The sequence below is a fragment of the Prinia subflava genome, chromosome 3, assembly GCF_021018805.1.
Source record: "Prinia subflava isolate CZ2003 ecotype Zambia chromosome 3, Cam_Psub_1.2, whole genome shotgun sequence".
NCBI lineage: Eukaryota > Metazoa > Chordata > Aves > Passeriformes > Cisticolidae > Prinia > Prinia subflava.
Window position 1 is genome coordinate 98,610,370 of NC_086249.1, and position 20,310 is coordinate 98,630,679.

A 20,310-nucleotide genomic window follows, 5' to 3' on the forward strand; every position below is an offset into this window, starting at 1 on the left:
AAGCTTCTTTGGCATCATTTCACCTTCTAATGAGAATAAATATGTTAGTAATCATTGCATTCTTTGGAAATAACAGGCAAAATATTAGCACTTGTTGGTGAGAGTAAATTTAAGCACTTGCAAAGGGGGTCCCTCTACTTTTAGTGTCAGTAGTTTTCTATGTGCTATTCAGGACAGTTTATTTCATAATAAATTATATGAGGATATGGTGTTATTTTCTTACATGACACTGAAAAGTGAATAATCAAATCCCACAGAAATCTGGGCACTGAATTCTGACAAACTCCAGAGTGGTTTCATTTCTTTCCTCTAGTGTGAAACCATACCTGTGATCTGCACCCCTTCAAGCAGAAACTGCTGCAAGATGACTCCAGGCATGCTGACCTCTCTGGCACCCACAGCTGATCATCATCGCCACCAGGCACATTAATTAGTTGCTAGAGTAATTAACTGGAAGCAACATAATCAATGCCAGATATTTTGGAGCTGTTTCATTTTGGATTGCAACTGCTACTGGCTTCCCCAATTTATAGTCCTGAATGTTTTTTCCCAGGGAAGGCCAAACTCTTCATGGTACAGTCAGAGCCCTTCATCAGCAGCTGCTTGTGCTCTTCCAGCCCGAGGCTGGGGCTGTGTGACCTCAGCACCCCCACACCATCTCTTCTGGTTGGAAATGTGTGAGTGTGGGTGAGATTGGAAACCACTGATTAACCTTCTATTTCCCTGTGCATCTTGCTCAGAGAGGTGTTTCTGCCTTGGGAAGAGGCAAAGCAGTGTGTTGGTGTGTTTACATGCTAATGTTTAGATCCATGGGGTATTTATAAATGAGAACAGTGAGGGATGGAAGGAGGTATTTGTGTCAGGACTGTGGTGGCTTTCTGGGCAGAAAGCTCTGCTGTGGCTTCTTCTGGTTTTACTGAATATTGCAGAGTGGAGATTTCTATGTTTTACTTATTTAAATAATGATTATTATCTGCTCACGAGTTCAACATCAGGGGTTTTTAATGTTATTTTTGGACTATATTAAAAATGGTACATTTTCAATTGTCTTGAACTACTTTTCATATAGTGTGCCAAGACATGGCCTTGCTAAGACTATCCTGATATGGCCTTTAATTATGTTGTATATTTACTGCAAATTAACCAAATGCAGTGGAATTTTGTTGGGGAACTATTTCTTCTTAACACCCTGACTGTCTGTGGTCCATCAAAGACATGAACAGAAGTTTATCAGATACAGATGTGTTTGATTTAATGGGGAGGGGGAGCATTTGTTCTTTTAATTGCACCTCTTCAGCACTGTGAATGCAGTGTGGCTTCTTTTGAGCCACCAGCTGGTGGTGTCACACTGTTAATGTGTTTTCTTTCCATTTTGGGAGCCACCAGTTCTTGCACCCTCATCCTTCCTGGCTCTCCTCACTGGCCTCCTCCCTGCCAAACACTCTCTCAATCTATTTTTATAGAACTGCCATGGCTTTGCACTGCAGTTAAGGACTATTCTGTCTTCTCTACTTTACAGCCAGAATTACAACAGTCCTCTCAAGGTACTATTCCTTGGTGATATGGTTTTTATTTTGTTTCTTTCTATCAGTTATTTGAACTGTTTGATATTTATTTCTTTTTATTGTTGGACAATTTCTTTGGCTGATTTTCCTTGATGGACTGCTGGGCTCTGCACTGTTCCTTCCCCTAATGTTACCATAATTTTTCATACTCCTTACATTGTGACAGAGACACTGTCATAGGGCTGACAGTCCTGGCAGATGTCTGTGACTGGCTCAAGTGTTCCTCCACACCTGCTGGACTTTTTCCTCCTGTTTCTAGTTTAAATAATCCCCCATAACCTTGTCAGTTCTCTGTGCCAGTTGACTTGTCCCACTTTCTTTAAGGTGGAACTATTCCTCACAAAGTTTCTCATACCAAAGAATTCTAATGAGGCCATTACATTCATGTTTTTACTCCTCCATGCTGCTTTTAATTCATTAATTCAGACACTGATAAACTACCTGATTTGGTTGTTGATCCTCTCTGTTAATAATCAAGTAATTTATTTTCTCTTACATTTTGAAAAGGGATAGGAAGTGCACCCAACCATCATTCTCAGTGCACTAGATGATGGAGAGCAGCATCACAATTCACTATCAGCTCTCATGAGCCAGCTAAGCAAGCTAAATGCAAATTTCCTCTTTGTAATTTATTCCTTTTAATACAAACCTGGGGAAAGGTGCAGAGATAATTTGCAGCCTACTCTGAAAGTTAAGATAAGGGTTATATCAGCCCATGAATTGATTATATTTAAAGCTGTAGGACCCCCAGTGGCAATATTCCCCAGCTGTTCCTGTTAACAGCAGCACAGCTCTGGCTTTAACTCTGCAGCTGATGTTGGCAGCACAAGGGGAAGGGGAGGGAGCCCCAGGCAGCTTCAGTGCAGCCTTTTGTCCTCATGGTCCAAGGGAGGAGCACGGGAGGGTTCCTAATTCCAGCCACCTCCCACCATGGAACTCGGGCACTTTGACTTCTGTGACCTGCAAATGACCAAACAGCTCTTACAGACGTTGAACCCCTAATTAATGAAGTTTTTTAATGAGCTAATCCGATGTTTCTGCAGCTGATTTATGTTTCAGTACAGCAATATGTCATCTAGCAATTAATTCCTCACATGGCAGTGATCACAGCCACTGTGGGTAGATGCTGTTCCCTAACAGAAAGGAGGTTTCCTCAGCAAATATTTCTATACAATAACATTTCTTTACCATGAGGATTCAATTTTGTAGCTGTGAGCCTGCTTGTCTCTGTCTCCTCTGTGTAATTTAGATCCAGGTTCAATAGGAATTGCTCCAAAATGAAGAACTGGTAGCTGAGCACAGGAAGGCTCAGACCTAGGCAGGGTAGCCTTGTTTTTGGTTTGGTGTTGGCTTTCATATTTTTTTCCCCTTTTAATTTAGTTTGTTTACTTACTTTTTAAAATAGCAAATATAGGACAGAAATAAGACAGTGATAAATGGAAGTACCAAATGATGCTAGCCATGTGGCTGCGTGGCTCAGAAAAGCATTTTAAAGTCAAAAGTTTTACATTTGAATGCAACAGTTCATGCCAGGAGCAATGCAAGGCTGCTGAGTCAGTGCTGTTCCCATCTTTACCATGTATTTAACCCAACACTCACACATATGCTCTGGATTCAGAAGCCCACACCTGACTGCCTGCACACTCAGCTTGACTTTCCAAGTGCAGGGTTCCACAAATACACATTTATTTTACATTTCAAGGAATAAAAATAATCACTATTTTATTCTCACTTCATATATGTGTTTGTTAACTCTGTAATACACCACACACTGCAGAGGGCTATTCCTAAATGGAGTTGGTGTGCTGGCAGTACAACTTGTTGACATAGGGGGTTTGGGTTTGTTTTCTCCATTGATATTAAACAGTCAAAAATGTTTCAGATTGTTGACAGGGACTGTATCCCAGGTATCAGAAATGATAGTTATGGGGGAATTGGTCGATTGTCCAGCTCTGGAGACACAGACCTGTTGGTGTGAGTCTGGAGGAGAGACACAAAAATGATCAGATAAATGAAATATTACTCAGGTACAGAAAGGCTGAGGAGCTGGAGTTGTTCCACATGGAAAAGGCTCCAGGGTGACCTCACTGAAGCCTTTCAGTACTTACAGGGCACTTACATGAAAGATGGGGACAGACTTTTCAATAGGGCCTGTTGCAATAGGACAAAGGGTAACGCTTTTGAATTAAAAGAGGTTTAGACTAGATGAAGGGAAGAAATCTTTGACAAAGAGAGTGGTGAAACACCAGAACAGGCTGTCCAGAGAGGTGGCAGATGCATCTGGAAACATTCAAGGTCAGGTTAAATGGGGCTGTGAGCAAACTGATCTAGTTGAAGATGTCCCTGTTCATTGAAGGGGGATGGATCTAGATGACCTTTAAATGTCCCTTCCAACCCAAACTATCCTATGATACTTAAACAATATTAGAAAAATGCATTCTATACTCATCAAAGACTGTGGAAGTTTCACACCTCACCCTGAAGTCTGTTTATTAAGAGATCATCAGGAATCTTTCTTTTCATAGGCTAGTTTCTTCAAAATTAAAATCAGTCTCCTGAGATGCTTCTTTTAAAGAATCTTGTGGGTGGGTGTGTGGAAGAAATAGTTTCTGGTGTCTTTTTTTGGGGTGGGGGTGCATTGGTTGTTTGTTCTTTTGTTTGTTTTAAACTACAAGTGCAGGCCTCATTGATTTGCAATATGTATTTTGCACTTCAGTGCTATAAATATGAAAGCACTGAGGACTGAAGGAGATGTGGAGCCAGGACACAGCCACCCTTCCCACCTCACACTGACAGTATCAGGTCTGTGGGCTGCAGCAAAGGCACCCTGGATACCTCTTACAGTGAATAGGAAAACTGGGACTTTGATTTTCATATGGATTGGTAAATTGGATCTCATTGATGAACATCAACACTATCCATTTAATAACTGGAAGGATTTTATTTTGTTGCCTTACCCTTCTTGATACTTCTGATTTTGTCACTTAAGACCTGTGCCAGACTTGTGCCAGACTGGTTTGTTGGCATCTGCTGTGTACTGCTATGGTGCAAAGAGCAGTGACTTGCCAGGTTTCCAAGTCTATTTATTTTTTTTACCAGGAGAAGCTGGACACTTTGTAGAAAGGAAGTTAATCACACAATAACGAGGGAAATAAAAGGTCAAAGATTGTCCTTGCTCCATGTCTTTATTTCCTTAGCCACCAAGCAGTGATTTTTAGACACCTTTCTGTGCAGTGACCTTGGCATCAATTCCTGCCAGGACTTCACCACACTGTCATCCTGCCATGGTCTCAAAATGTAACATATCCTACTACAGGAAATCTGACACTACCAGTATTACAGAAACTGCAGTAAACTGAACTGCAGAAAAATATGTTTCATGACAGTGGAAGCAGAAAAGCTGGTAGATGAATTGGATCTCTTTTTAGATGAATCTTCTATGGATCAGTAGGTTTATTCAGAGTCACTTAAAAAGCAGTTAACATTCCATTAGCAACAAACTGTGATCTGTGTCAGCAGTAAAGCACTGTTCAGTCATTTATTTTAGAATGAGCAGTCACTGCAGGGAGAAATAAAATTGTGAAACGCCTCACAAGCAAATAAATAGCAAGGCAAAGCCAGGGATTTTCTCTCTTATTCTAAATATTAAGCCTTCCTCCTAGGAATATCTATTAATATCCAGCAATATTTTCCCCAGTGTTTGCTATTTGCAGGGTGAGTCACAACTTTCTATTTCTTCTGCTAGCTTGGGTTTGTGATGAAAGAGGAAAAAAGTGCATGCTCAGATTTGGTTGCTGCCGTGGTATTTCACCAAAGTAAGAGCATTGTTGGTTCAGCATTTTGTCCTCTGCTAACCTGGCTTCAGTCCCAAAGAGCAGCATGGAAAGAATCCCTTTCCTTGCAGCAGGAATGGATAGGGCACTGTGGGCTCTTTACCTGATCATGATTACCTCCTGTGCTCAAAGCAGCCTTTATCTCCCCATTCTCCTGATTCTGACAAAACCCACGCTGGCACAGGAGTTAATGCTGACCTTCTATTATTTTCGATGGGCAGTTTTGATACTTCTAAACCTTTTTGTATCTTGTGAGAGAGATCAGGTATTAAACAGCCTTCGAGTGTCATTGATCCCGTGGTGAGCCAGACACGAATAGAACAAGCATTATTGAAATCTGTGCAAAACCCTCTCCAAGCTGAGCTGCTGATGGCAGCTCCACGTCACCCTGCTGCCACCCTCCTGTGTGCACTGTGCCAAGGAAAGCTCAGCCAAAATGCAAACTATTAGAAGGTGATTGCTTTGAAGCCACTGCTCTGAGTGTACAATGCTGCAGCCCCCAGGGCAGACTGTCCCCACCGCTGGACATGTCACATAAAACCAGGAGCTGCAAAAGCTCCACTGCATCTGAACCAATTTAAACACAGACCTCACTCCCAAACTAACGAGTTCTGTGATACACAGTGGTGTTGCCTCATAAGGTTTTAGTCCTTGGATTAATTATTCTGATAGATGGATCAGTATAGTGAGGCATAGAGAGAGAAGGGAGGAAGAAATACAAATAAACACATGGGGACTTCCCTGGTCAGACAATCAGCATTTCTGCCAAGCCACCAGCAAGGAGTGCACAGCTGACTCGTGGGGGGCATGTAAGACTGTGATTAAAACATTTGGCCATAAATGACTTCAAAAAACTTCTTGTGTTTTATCAATTAGGTATTTCTATGACTCAAAACATATAACTGGGGTCAGGTGTAATTTTAGATCACTAATTGGTATTAGCACTGAGAAATTAGCAGCTATTACTTACAGTAAATAAATTTACAGTAATAACCAATAATTGTTTAGGAGCTATTATTTACAATAATAATTTATTAGGAGCTATAATTAGGAGCTATTATTTACAGTAAATAAATTTACAGTAATAACCAATAATTTATTATTTACAGTAATAACAAGCACCTCCTCATTTCCCTGAGATTCTGCTGTGCCTACACAGATTATTGTAAAGGGAAAAACTTCTTTTTTTTTCCTTTTCAGAAGAAAAGGATCCTGATGGGTATTCTAATGTGGAGAAACAAAGTTTTGGGGTTTTTTTCCTACTGGTTACTGACAGTGGCTGTTTCCTACTGGTTACTGATGTGGCACGAGAGCACAGAAAAAAATGTAAGGGCATCTTCAAAAGCCATAACTCGAGGCTGTGTTCATTCTTTCTCATTGCCTTTTAAGATTATGATAATGAACAGTAATTTAGAATTAATTCAAAGCTAAATTATTTGGGCTGCTTTTTTTCCAGACCTGAGCCCTGACTGCAGCAATGGTGTTTAGCTCCATCTCCAGCAGCTGCATTCCTCTGCAGATTACATTTTTAGGGTGCAGAGTGATGGTGAGCATCTTGCCCAGCTCTTCTGAAGCTCACATTTAATGGTGGGTCCAAAAGCTTTGAAGTGAAATATTTAAGTAAAAAACCCCAGAATTTTGTAATCTTCTCCTATGCCAGACCTTTCCTTCGAGGATTTGAAACACTAATATTTTCAAAATGGCTCAGTAATTATAGTAAAGAGGAGGAAGCAAATAATGAATACAAGTTATCATTCTGGAAATCTTCCAGTGCTGCTGCTTAGAAACTGTATTTTAAGTGATATACTTGGAATTATTCCTTGCATTACAAATAATGCTGTCATCTCTGTGATGGAAGTGAAAAATAGCAAGCTAAGAAGTAAAAATGAATTTATTTTTAATAGTCTATATAGTCATTGTAATCCATAAATGCATGCAGATATTATGTAAAACACTGTATGCTACACCCACACAGCTGAAGTGGTCTTTTTTTAAATCACCTTTGCAATTATATTCTCAATATTAGAAGAAATATGCTTAGTTCTGTCTTAAACTATAAAAAATTAAAAAAATACATTTTCAATATTAGGTCCAAATTCAGCTGACAATGGCATATCTTGCACAGCTCAGAACTGACCTTGCACACATTGAAAAAAAAACATGTAATTTTGTCCTGTAAGCACAGATTATGCATTCATCCCTTTTAAAATAGATAATATAAATGGTTCCTTTGAAAACACCCCCCTGGTACTATTATATTGCAAATTTTCCCATGGATGTTTAAAATGTTTAGATGTATGACAAAATTTGCAAGTGCAGGCAAGTAAATTGGGCATAAAATTTCTGGAGTGAGCACCATGTAATTTTTAAGTGATTCACCTCTAAACCACCTGCTAATCCATTTCTGGGAGAATTACAAAATTTTGTGCATCTTGCAAAAAAGTGCCACTTAAAATAGGAAAGCATAACTTTAAAGGAGTTAAATAAGGATAAAAAATCTTTTACAAAAAGATGTCAATAAAATATTTCCAGAACATCGATCATTAGTTGTGAAACCACTGCTGATCCATAAATTCTGATTTGTTATGGTCAGAGAAACACTTGCTTCATTTATTTATGCAGATAGAGCCTTCTTATGAAATCCAGCTGCTTTTGTGGTCTCAGCAGCATTTAAGATAAATATTACAACAGCTTCTTTCTCAATGTCTTCCAGAGGTATCAGTATGGACAGGATCTTTCCAGAGTTGTGCACTGAATTTATAAAGCTGATTTTATTTTCACTTCAGATTACCTGGTTTCTGACCAAAATGGGACACCCTGCATTTAGAAGGAGGTATTAAACAGCACCATTGCTGTTTTATGTGTCCCAAACATTTTCTGTAATAGCTCCTCTAAAAATGTGTGGCATAAACAAAATCCTCAAGCCCATTGCAGTAAAAGGGTTTTATTGGTGCTCATTTGCCCTGACCTACATAGGTTGTTCTCAGGCTCTCCATTCCTGAGCAGGGATGCTCGTTCTGTACTGGAGCCAAGGAGGCACTTTATCTGTGCCAAGCCATCTTTTTGTCAAAGTACATTTTGCCATCCAAATAAAGGCACAAATACAATTTATGTTCAGTTAGTAAAATCAGGAAAAACAATCTCAGTGAAGAAAGGAGTCAGGAGTTACCCATCCAATGATCTTAAAAAGAATGTCTGCATAGATCTCATTTTCCCCATTATACCAAGAGCAGAGAAAGCCTGAATTCCCATCTAAAGAATTAAAATAGAAACACACTAGAGATAGCACCTCTGATTTGTTTATTCTAAGAAAAAAAGGAAAATCTGTCTTCATTCCTCACTGACTTCTCATAGCCTTCTGTATGTTAATAATCTAAAGCACTGTATAAAATATACCTGACATAAAATTACTGCAGCAGGACATTTTATTTCACTTCTGTGTTATGTATAATTATCAAAGACTTGAAATGGTATGGGATGAATAAAACAAGATGGTTATTTTATACACAACAAAGATGTCCTAATTAATGAAATTTGCCAAGGCAAGAAAAGGTAAGGATTTTCTTGTGGAAGACAATAGGGATTGTTTTTACCTGCTTGGTTTGCATGGGTGTAATGTGCTGAACATCACACAGAATGTTCACTGAAATTTCCTATTACAGTCTTATTAAACCAACATCCTTTAGACAGCAAAGCATTAATTTGAGTTACCCAATCTTCAGACATATTTTTTTTTAAACTCAAAGTTCTTTCTCTGAACTTGCTGACATCGTTATGACATAAATCAATTGTTAGGTATCCAAAATCCCTTATAGAAGAACAGGAATATTACTAGGGCTCAGACACTCTGAGTTTTCCACACAGAACATACAATCTGTGCATACCATACCTGCTTAAAAAAAATTTAACAAACCATATTTTTTTTAATCTGCAGAATTTATTTGTTCTCTCAACCCAAAAAATTAACAGATTATAAATTTCTCTATTTTTTCCTAAGGACCAAAGGTGCTCCTTTGATTGGAGAGGATGCTCCAGTGGTTATAAGTTTCAGATTTTCTCGTACAAAATTGCGCTGTTGGGCTGTGGAGGATCCTGTGTAGCTGCTGGTGCAAACGACTTTTGCTGCCACTGTAGGTGGTACAGTCTGAGGAGGAAGCCCATTGATTACATATGTCCACTGCATTGATTGTGTCTGAAAATGAACAGAGAAAGGAAAAATCAAAAAAATCAATGATCAAATACCCTGAAAATTCATCAGTGATTTAAGATGCAACATCGATTTCAAAAGATATTTGGCCATTTCCATGTAATGCACTGGAATAACACAGAATGAGAATTGCACTCCTGGAACACAAAATCTGAAACTGAAATCACGTTCAGCTTTATTCAGAACCAGGCATAACAAAGATGAGAAATTTACCTTCCCTGGCTGATCTAAAATTCCTTTTTTATTTAAAAATCCCAGAGGTCTGTATGTTTTTGAAGAGCTCTGTATGTTTTTCAAAGGTGACTATTCCATACTCCAACATAAAAGCCTCATGTTTGCACTGTAGGATTCACTTGCAGCTCTATCATCTCTAACAATGGTATTATCAAATGGTGGGATTTTCACATTAAAACAATGAACAAAACTCAGAGCAAAGGATTCAGAGTATGCACAAGAGAATTGAAGCTTCATGTTGGAATCTCTAGTTTGAGGCACATTTATGTGGATTGAAAATGACACTCTTCATTTGCTCTCTGTTTATAACCGGTCTCCAGGAGTGGAACATATGTTTCCATGTCATGTCTTGTAATGCTTGAATACTTGATTCTTCCTGAGTACGTGGTCCTGATTCTTACTACAGATTCCATCTATCCATGTTCAAGGACTTTTATTTCTATGAATATTAGGGGATACTGCTCTCTATCTGCCATGGCTTCATTTGTCCTGAAACAGAATTTTGGTTGTTAAAAACTCGTGTGTAATTTTTGCAGATCTTCCAATCATTTTCCTTTCATAACCTATCACTTTAATTTTTGAAAACAGGTCTTTATTCCAAGTCTCTGGCACTTTCCTGTCATTACATCTGGAAAAAGGTATGTTCCTGGGCTTTAGTCTTCTATTATCTTTTTTTAAAAACCAACCCAAAGCTGCAGACTAACAACAGAAATATTACAAACCCAGAAGATATTACAGAATCTCAAATGATGTGTCATTATGTCCAGTTTTGTACTGTGCAAAAGGACAAAGTATCTCTATCATCTGTGTGCCCACTTCAGGCACAGACTGTCATCAATTCCCTCACACTTAGTGACTGAAAATCCCAGGTTTTATGTTTGGAGATCTTTTTCTCCTTCTGAGATAGAACTCATAGAGGAAGACTGAGTAAAAATATGGCATGTATAAGTCTATTGAAATATATTCATACAAGTGAAATTTGGCTTTTATACAGAACATGAACAGTACACAGAACACACCAGACTCTCTAACTTTGCGGTCTCAGAGCAGGATGGTCACATGAAATAAGTGATATTTCCAAATTCCCCAGGTCTGCCTTTCCACAGGACACAGCAGTGGTTCCAGAGCAGGTTTTTGGTGCTCTCCTGTTGTGTTGAACCACAGGGACACAGCTCACAGGGTCACAGAGTCTTGTATTACAGCAGGAGTTGGACTTCATGGAATTCATCTCCCATTTAAAGCTAACTTAATCCTTAGAACAATCAATTGTAGACAGACACATTACACCCAACACCAGTGTCATTCTTCATCTGAGAAACAAAAGGTCAGAATGGCTGATATGCCCTCAATTTGCTCTGGAAACCAGTGCCACAGGCACCCCTCAAAGCTCCTGAGTCTTTCCCTCAGCTGACAGTCCAGCTTCTGACACTCTGGATTTGTGGCCATTTGCTCACTGCAGTGTGAGCTCTGCTCCTGCTCTGCTGCTGCCCATGTCCCTACCCCAGCCAGATCTGGCCTGTGCAGAGATGCCACAATATCCACACAAACTGTGACAGATTTTCACACACCATAAACGCTATCAGCCATCTCCAAAGCACAGTGTGTATATTTGTCTTGTTATTTACTGCATTCTGTCATTTCATCATGGTCTAGGTAAGTCACTACAAAAGCCAGAGATGAGCAGTGAACTTTCTCCACCTCCAGCTTTCTTTGGAGTCATCCCATATTTACAGCAACATACAGAAGAGGGGAAAAGAGCATGGTAAAATGTTTCTTTGACTTTACTATGTTTTGTTACATCAGTTTTCTACTTGCCACTGAAAAAGTTTGAATCTATTATGTTTATCTTTGTTATCTTTCATATGCTTCTTCCTACCATTCTAATTGTGACCCTGTTCAGTGCTAAATTATATTTAAGGAGTATCATTGCAAGCAGTTTTGAATTTATAATGCAGATATTCAACAAAAAGAAGTTTCAGAACATTAAACCATAAACTCTTCGGCTCAGGCTTTGTGCTCTGCTGTGCACTTATACAGCATATACATTATTTCACAGATATACTGCATGCACTTAAAGCTCCTAAATGCCATCATCATATGACTCCCTAATTGTAGCTTTAGCCACCATTTTGGTAACTGAATTATACTTTTCTGCATCAATGTTGAAAGAATAGATGAGGGGTTTTTGCTGTGTATATTTAAAGAAACCTCTACTTGAAAATTGGCAATACTGATTTGACATGGTGTCTGCTGAATGACTCACCTTATTCCAGCAAGATTAGTAAATGAGAACTCAGTAGATATTTCACCATGCATGCATAGTTTTTCAAAATTTTCATTACTATCCCACTAAAATCAAAATCTCATTTAAATTGAATATTATTCTCTGTAAAACAGGCAGATTAACTCATCTTTATTCTCAACCTTATTTAATACTCTGAAATGAACTAGTAACTCTACTGTCTGTAAAGGTAAAAGCAAAAGCCAGCAAAAAGCAGGTGTGACAAGAACCAGCATCCAAATCTTATGTCCAAAGATAAAGCTGTCATTTAAGAGAAGTGACTCTCCAAAGCTAGCTCATTATTTTATTAACTTTAATGCAAAATTAAACAGTTTATCTTTCTTTAATAAAGCAGATGAATGATTTAGTTTAAAGGTAATTTAACCTCAGGGTCATATTCACTTTGTGCAAGTCTCATGGATTATTTCAAAGTCAGAGAAAAGATCTGAAAGGTGTTTCAGCCAGTGACTTAAACTGAGTAGAAAGTTGCTAAAATATTTTTTGTTCATGAAATCCATATACATGGTGACTTGACTGTCTATAGTATTAGTAATAGTGGGATTTAACAAAAAGTCTGTGGTGGGCTATGCCATCTCTCAGCTTCCCTTATCATCAGCATCAAACAATAGATACAGACTTCTGGGTAGTAATAACCTTTTATTAATTTCCTGTTTGCCCTAGAAATATCCTGGATTGTGTGTCCATTGAAAAAAAAAAAGAGTTATGGCTTGACCTGTCGAATAAAGCTGCCTATTCTGTTGCTGTGTCAGGTGTTCTGTAGCAGGAGACATTGCAACTCCACCCTAATATCTTATCTTTAACTATGATAGTTCACCTATTGTAAATCATGTGCCATCATCCAAGACTACTGGAGACAATCATCAAGAAAAAACTGTGTATTTAAGTGAAAAAATCTCCTGTTGTGTAATGTAAGCTCAGCATTTTCTGCCAAAGGGGAAACGAGTGTCACACACATGGAAAAGTTACTGTCATTGTCAACATAACTTGAGGTTCTTTGTTTAGCATTAGAACCACCCAGAAATCAGAATTTTCGAGGAACTTAAATTTAAGTAATTTTCAGTAAACCTTAGGCAACCACAAACATCTATTTTACTTCAATACTTAATTTCCAAGGGCACAATTATCAGTTGCACAAGCCGTAAGTATTTTTTTTGGGATAAGTCTGTAAAGCTTAACTTTGGTAATTATTCTAAACAATATGAAAACTGCAGCAAGAGCAAATCTATCATCTTCACAATTCATGCAAGTGCCTCAAAACTGCTGCTCTGGGTTTCCAGGCCAGACACGTCACAGCAAAGGAAAACACAGATCATCACAGTTTCAGACTTTTCTGGAATGGTGGAGAGGAGGAAGAGAGACTTTCAAAGGTCATCCACATATGATCACAGAATTATGATGGAATATTTGATTTACAATCAGTATTTGCCTGCCTCAAAAGCAGGCTGAATTTCCCAAATCAGAGGAGCTCTTCCTATTTTTAAGGCAATGCAGTTTATTGTATCAAATTTGGAATAATTCCAATGCTAGCTCTGGTAGTAACAAAGTCTAAAGATGAAGGTATCAAATCTGCTGCAATCTGTACTATGACTAGAACAGAATTACAAAAGAGAATCTCTGCTAAGAAGATATGTCTGATACAAACACAGGTTGTTAAGAATCCAGGCTCCCTGTGATGCATATCTAGGCCTATTTCACACACAATTTAAGAAGAAAGAGCAGATCGTATTCTGAATGTCCTTGACAATCTGAGGGAGGATTTCTTGTTGAAAAGAACAACTTTCTTTTTTCAAAAGCTCAATATACCTGAATCAAAATGGGAAGAGAATAACAATTTGGCTCACCTGACTGGAGTTATGGCCAGCAACTGAGCTAAATCTCTCCGAAAAATGTTTTTAACAATTAAAAAATGTGACACACACTGCCACTTTTTATTAAATAATGTAAGTTATTCAAGTAAGTCATTCAATCATTCTGATGGCTGACTGAGTAATGTTCATGAAGCATATTATTCAGCCAATACTGGTAACAGTCATCAAATAATTTATATAAAAATCTATTTGTTTGGTATCCAACCCATTTTTACTGACGCCTCGTGATTCATAGGATTAATTTGCAAAACACAGATTATCCATGGGTGTTCACTGTAGGCTGGAAGTGCTACTGATGTAAATCATAAATAATTGCCAAAGCAACCTGTGTTAGGAAAGGGATTGGGAGCAAGGATCAGGGATTAAAGGAATATTGTATTCTAGTTAGCTTCCAACCAGTGTTAACTCAGAAAAATCAAAATAAAATTTGCAAGACTTCCTAAAAAAGTTAAACCACAGGAAATTACAGGTATTGCATCAAATATTTCCCAGGCATTAATTTATACTGCAGTGTTTTGTTATACAAACAAAAAAATGACCAATTACAATCAGTGTATACAGAATGCAATGAAACCAAACTTTTATGGGAAATGTGTAAGGGAAGAGCGAAGGCAAGAAAACTCATGGATCAAGACAAGACAGTTTAATAAGTGAGGAAAGAAGAAGAAAAAACCCAAAGCAATAAGAACCATCTCCCACAAGCAGACAAATGCCCATCCAGGCTCTGACCAATTTCTAATGAAGTAGGTGGCTAAGAATGATTGTCTTAGCTTAAAGAACACTTCCAGATATAATTAAAATTTACTTAATTGATTTCTGCACTTCAAATATTAGGTGTTTCACAACATTGCTTAGACATTAAACAATCAGAATCCTCCAGGACTGACAATGGTCTGAATACCCTTTTACAGAAATGGTTCCCACATTATTATCACCTTTTGCCATTACCAGACCTGTAAGTCTCAATAAGCAAAGTAACCTTTCCCCCTGCTTGTGAATCAAAAATGTTGAGTACCGATTCTGCACTCTGCTTGCAATCCTAAAACTCAAGCTGACACCAGCATGTATGCTATTTAAAGGGGAGCTACTTCAATTATTCTAGTAAGTTAGTTACATTTTTCCTTGCTCATTCTTTTCAAGAGATACAATTTAAAATAACATTAAAGTATGGTAATTAAGAAATCCACCAGGAACAAGGCAGTTTCAGCAAGCTGCTGAATATGTAACAGCACTGTTTGCTGTTAAGATATGCAAGTTTGCACAGACAAGTTTAGAGAAACCACACCTGGGTACAGTAGCTGGCACACTGCATCATTTATTTGCAGAACAGCATGACAAATGGTTTTGATATGCTATCTTCCATAGGCTAAGTTGGTGATTATTCAGTAATAAAGGTGCACAAGCCTGACTTCTGGAGGGCTTGATAATGTTACCTGCAATCTGGTTCACTCTGACACCTATTTTATCATTTAAGACTTATTGTGTGTGCCTTCTGCTTTAGAATATCTCAGAAGCCTCACACATGAATTACAAAGCAATTGCTCTGGTCTCCAGCTGAATTCAGCACAGTGAAGGGAAATTAACTGCAAGCCAACAGGAATATGCCCTTTGTCGAGGATTCTCAGCCTCCTGCCTGCTCCACCTTGAGTCTGGCTGTGATTCCTGCCCCAGCTGCACGCTGACATCCCTCAGCTCTGGCACATCACAGCTCTGGGGTGTCACTGTGGCTCAGGAAGTCCCTTCTGTCCTGACAGCACTTTACAGTTACACACAATCACACAATCACACAATCACACAATCACTGGGTTGGAAGAGACCTCCAGGATCATCAAGTCCAACCCAACCCCAACCCCAACTAAACCATGGCACCCACTGCCACATCCAGTCTTTTTTTAAATGCATCCAGGGATGGTGAATCCACCACCTCCCCAGGTAGACCATTCCAATGCTTTATTACCCTTTCTGTAAAAAAAGTTTTCCTAATATCCAGCCTAAATTTCTCTTGGCACAGCTTGAGGCTGTGTCCTCTTGTTCTGTCAGTGCTGCCTGGAGAAAGAGACCAACCCCACCTGACCACAGTCACCCTTCATGAAACTGGAGAGAGTGATAAGGTCACCTCTGAGTCTCCTCTTCCCCAGTTTATCTGAGAATTGTGCTCTCTTCACTTATTTATCATCAGGGGTAATATTTTTTGTTCAGTCAGAACTGCACTGTTTATGAAGGCAATTCTGAATTTAGAAGTTTGATTATGGAAAAATACCTATTAAAAATACAGTTCAGGCACCATTTCGCTGTTTCTTACCTGTAGCTCAATTTGGTTGTGATGTCCTCATTCAAAGCTACAAGCTTTTCCAAAGAAACGAGCATGATTATTTTCCTTACTGCCTCTTTGTAATAGTTCATTCTTTGATCTACATAAAATTTTTAAGTAATTTTCTATGTCACTTCTGCAAAATTGATTCCTAGCAGCTATTTAAATAATTACCTGACTTCAATTGTTTTGATATGTAGTTGACTGAGAACAGAAGTTTTAATGATGGTTAAGGAACTTTAACTGCTTCAGCAAAGTAATTAAGGTTTCCTGCCGTTAATAAAATCTACTGTAAGTATTCATGAATATTAAGTCTCAAAGAATCCATATCATATCCCACAAAATATCTGACTCATGTGCAGAAATGTAAATTAGACAATATGATTTTGATTATATATATATACATTCAGTTAATAAAATGTACACACTAAGTTCTGGTACAGACAGAGTGTTACATATATGTTAATGCTAATTAGCTTCTCAGCATTAGGTTCTCAGCAGGGTAATAAAACAAAAGAAAAATTTGTACATACAATGTTCGGTTTTAATGTGCAAAACAAATGAGAAAAATATGACTGTAGGCTCTTTCTCCATAATCTTAACCTCTCATTTTCCTTTACAACACAATTGTAATGATGAACATAAACCAAAGAACTTACACTGCTATCTCTGCTATTTTACAGCTTAATTATCACTGTTCATTGAAACACACAAAAATTACAAATCTGCTACTCACTGTTCAAAGAATTTAATAATAAAAATATGTTAGTGTTAGGACTATGACTTTACCCTTGGAAATGTGAAAGACATTTTAAAGTAAGAGCACTGTAATCCTTTATTACAGCAGCAGCAGAAGAGAGGCAGTGCAAAAGAAAAGAAACTTCTTCAACATTTCTAAAAATACCCCAAAGCCTCAGCCAATATATTGGCTAGAGAGGATACATGCAAGAAAGGTTCTTCAGTGTTAGGTCAAACACTAATTGCATTTCACTACCTCCATTGTTATTCCCCAAATAAGAATGATTTAATACTGCTTTTATTTAATATATCTAACTAAGTCTGTCTCCCTCAGGTCACTAATGAAAATGATTTCACAAACACAAAAGGCAGAAATGAGTCTCAGGTATTCCCAACATGTCATTAAACCTTATTTTGGGTCAGTGCTGAGAGCACAGCACTGAATCACACCCAGCCACAGATGCTCTGCCTTCCATTAGAACTGCAGGAATTAAAGCTTGTGTGGAGCAGAAAGGAGGAGGTCTGGAGTGCAAAACAGAGCTACCAAAAAGAGCAAAGAGAACACAAACCTCAACAAAACATTACTGAAACCACTTAATTCTGACAACTCTAACAGACCGTAATATAGGAGTTATATAGGTCCAAAATGTGCTTATGAACATCAAGAATCCTTGATGCTTTTTTAAATGTCCAGGAATAGATACAATGAGATGTTATCTGCAATATATAGATGTATGTAATATGTATGAATGACTGATTTACTGCAGCCACACACAGTAGCAAAGGTGGAGATGTAAAGAGCTGTCTGCCTAGATCATAACCAGGGACTGAGGTGTGAGTGCATGTAGCTTAAAAATCCAATTAGACACAGGCCATCCATGCTGCTAAATTCCTAAAAGAAAATTCTGGATTACTGCCTGAGTTCTTAAAATGCTAATAATAACCTTTGATCATTTGGTTTGTCCCATTCCAGACAGATTTTTGGCTAAATCTCCTTGTTAGTGATGAGAGCTAAGCCAAGGACAAGCATAGCTAGAGCATTTGTATGTGCCATGCCTGAAAACAGGAGTTCAGTTCCAAAACTTCATTAGAAGTTTCTGAGCTCTGTAGCTGTGTCATACAGCACTTTGTAAACACAAAATACAGAATATATTCAGTAAGTTATCTTGTTTTTCAAATGGAAGAGTGATAAGCATAATTGCTGTTTATGTAAAGAGATTATATTAATCAAACATGTAATACAGTAAAAGAAAACAAGTAGGAGGGATTGAAGGACCTTGTTTTTTCCAGGATTTGAATTTCTTATTTACTGTTATACAAGTTATCACTGATAGAGATAAAACACTGTAGTGATGTGCCATGCATCTTTTTATCAACTTTGTTTGACCATCCTATTTCTTAAATCAATACTGCTCTTTCCCTTCTAATATAGTAGTCTGAAAACACTACCAGCATGCAGTGAAAGGACTCAAAGTACAAATCATGATTTATAGAGAATGTGGGGTGTTTACCCCTGCTGTGTGTTTTCAACAGATTCCTTCTAAAGAATAACTTAAAACTTGAAAATTGGTTTCTGAGAGCATTTTAATTGCTGAAGGAACACATGCCTTCAAATGTTTCCTGACCTTCACACTTATACAGTCTATTTGGTTGCAAATAATTTTTTGTTTATTTTGCATCTTGCTTCAAAAGAGCTATTTCTGACTTTGTGCTCTGAAATTCTCTCTTCCACTGTTTGGCACCTGCCTTCTTGGAGCCTTTGATCATGTAAGATATATAATACAATTAAAATCAATAACCCAGGCTTCACATCTTCAATTACTTTTATATTCTTCACTAGTTCTTAAGAGGATTATTTTGATTCTCTGTGAAAGTCTTGTTGTCTATGGAGTTGGGGCAAACGTATCAAGATTAAGTGGTGCTGATGGCAAAAGGATAATGTAGAAATTGTAACACAGTGTAAAGTACAGGGTAAAATGCAGTGTGTTTTTCCAGCTCGTCATCAACCAACTCTCCAAATTTAGTTTTACTCCTGTCCATTGTGAGGAGCAGCAAAACCATCACAGCCCCTGCAGTGGGTGTGTGCCAGCGCTGCTCCTCGGGCAGGGTTTCTCCTCCTGGCAATGTGTGTGCATTGCCCTGGGCAAGGCTTACCTCGATGACCAGTGTTGCTGTCTGCTTCCTGCCATACATCCTGGGCTTGTACCCCACGCTTATATGGGTTCCCTCCGTGCCTGCTGGCAGCAGTTCTCCAGCCTGGGGCATCACCAGGAAATCGGGATCGCTGCCCGCCACAAAGTGCGCCGTGAACGGCTCTGGGAACCTGCAGAAAAGCACAGGAGCCTGTTGTGCCATGGACAGCACCTTAACAGAATTTATCTGCAATCTAACACCTAGGCCACCATGTGGCATGAGTCAGGAAACATGGCATGGGATGAGGATAGAGTGTTAACAGCATTCTTACTTACAGAATAGTTATTCTGTAGTAATTCTTTATCTATACACAGGGACCCACATACTGGGATTCCATTTCAAACACATTTACATGCTATTATAAATATTATATTAACTATGGAATAATGATTGCATTTGCCACTAAGAAAAAAAACATTTGACTTGTAAAGATATCATAACAGTGATAGAAGCAAATTCCATATCAGAGCGAAAATCCATTTTTCCATTAAAAGTACTCCTTTTTCCAATCTCTAATCAAATACAACTGACAAGCTACCCATTTTATTAGGGTTTATGACTAGAACTGAATCTGCATTCTGGAAGAGTGTTACTAGACTAGGAGGGAGTTCTGAAAGCCTTGAAATTAAGATATGAAAAACAGTAACTTTTTAGCACTGTTTTCACATTTTTCATATCCCATAAGATTAACATTTTAAGATTTTGCAGTAACATAATTAGGTTCCTCTATTGATAGTCTTGTGTATCTCTTATCTCAAAGGATTTCTGTCACAGGTCTGCAGATCTTGTCTAATGCCTTGGTTCACAGCAGGGCTGTTGGACCCAAAGAAAATCCCTAGTCCTGGTAAAGACAGTGGCTGAGCACAAAACAATCTTAGGCCAGTCCCAAACTAAAGCCTGTCCATCACAACTCCTCAGGGACTCCTTGCCATAAACATTCTCAGCATGAAAAGAACGTACATTTTTGTATTTTCTGGTGAGGCATTCTCCTTTTAGTCTTTATATGTGTTGCTGAGAACAACTCTATCATTCTCTGGACAGAAGGAGAATACAGGAAAT

General features: G+C 38.3%; 2 protein-coding genes across 3 annotated transcripts in view; one reads left to right on the forward strand and one right to left on the reverse strand.

The window, feature by feature from the left end:
• PRRG1 (proline rich and Gla domain 1) overlaps positions 1 to 20,310 on the forward strand; it is a 531,308-nt gene that overhangs the window by 184,457 nt on the left and 326,541 nt on the right. The window lies entirely within an intron of this gene.
• CFAP47 (cilia and flagella associated protein 47) overlaps positions 6,592 to 20,310 on the reverse strand; it is a 270,139-nt gene continuing 256,420 nt past the window's right edge. The window contains exons 62-63 of one of the 2 annotated variants that reach the window (XM_063393003.1): positions 19,213 to 19,381; positions 6,592 to 9,590 (exon numbers count right to left, since the gene is read on the reverse strand). In XM_063393003.1, coding sequence (XP_063249073.1) covers positions 9,381 to 9,590; positions 19,213 to 19,381 — 379 coding nt within the window. In that variant the 3' untranslated portion in view covers positions 6,592 to 9,380. The remainder of the gene's footprint in view (positions 9,591 to 19,212; positions 19,382 to 20,310) is intronic. The other variant, XM_063393002.1, reaches the window with a different exon arrangement.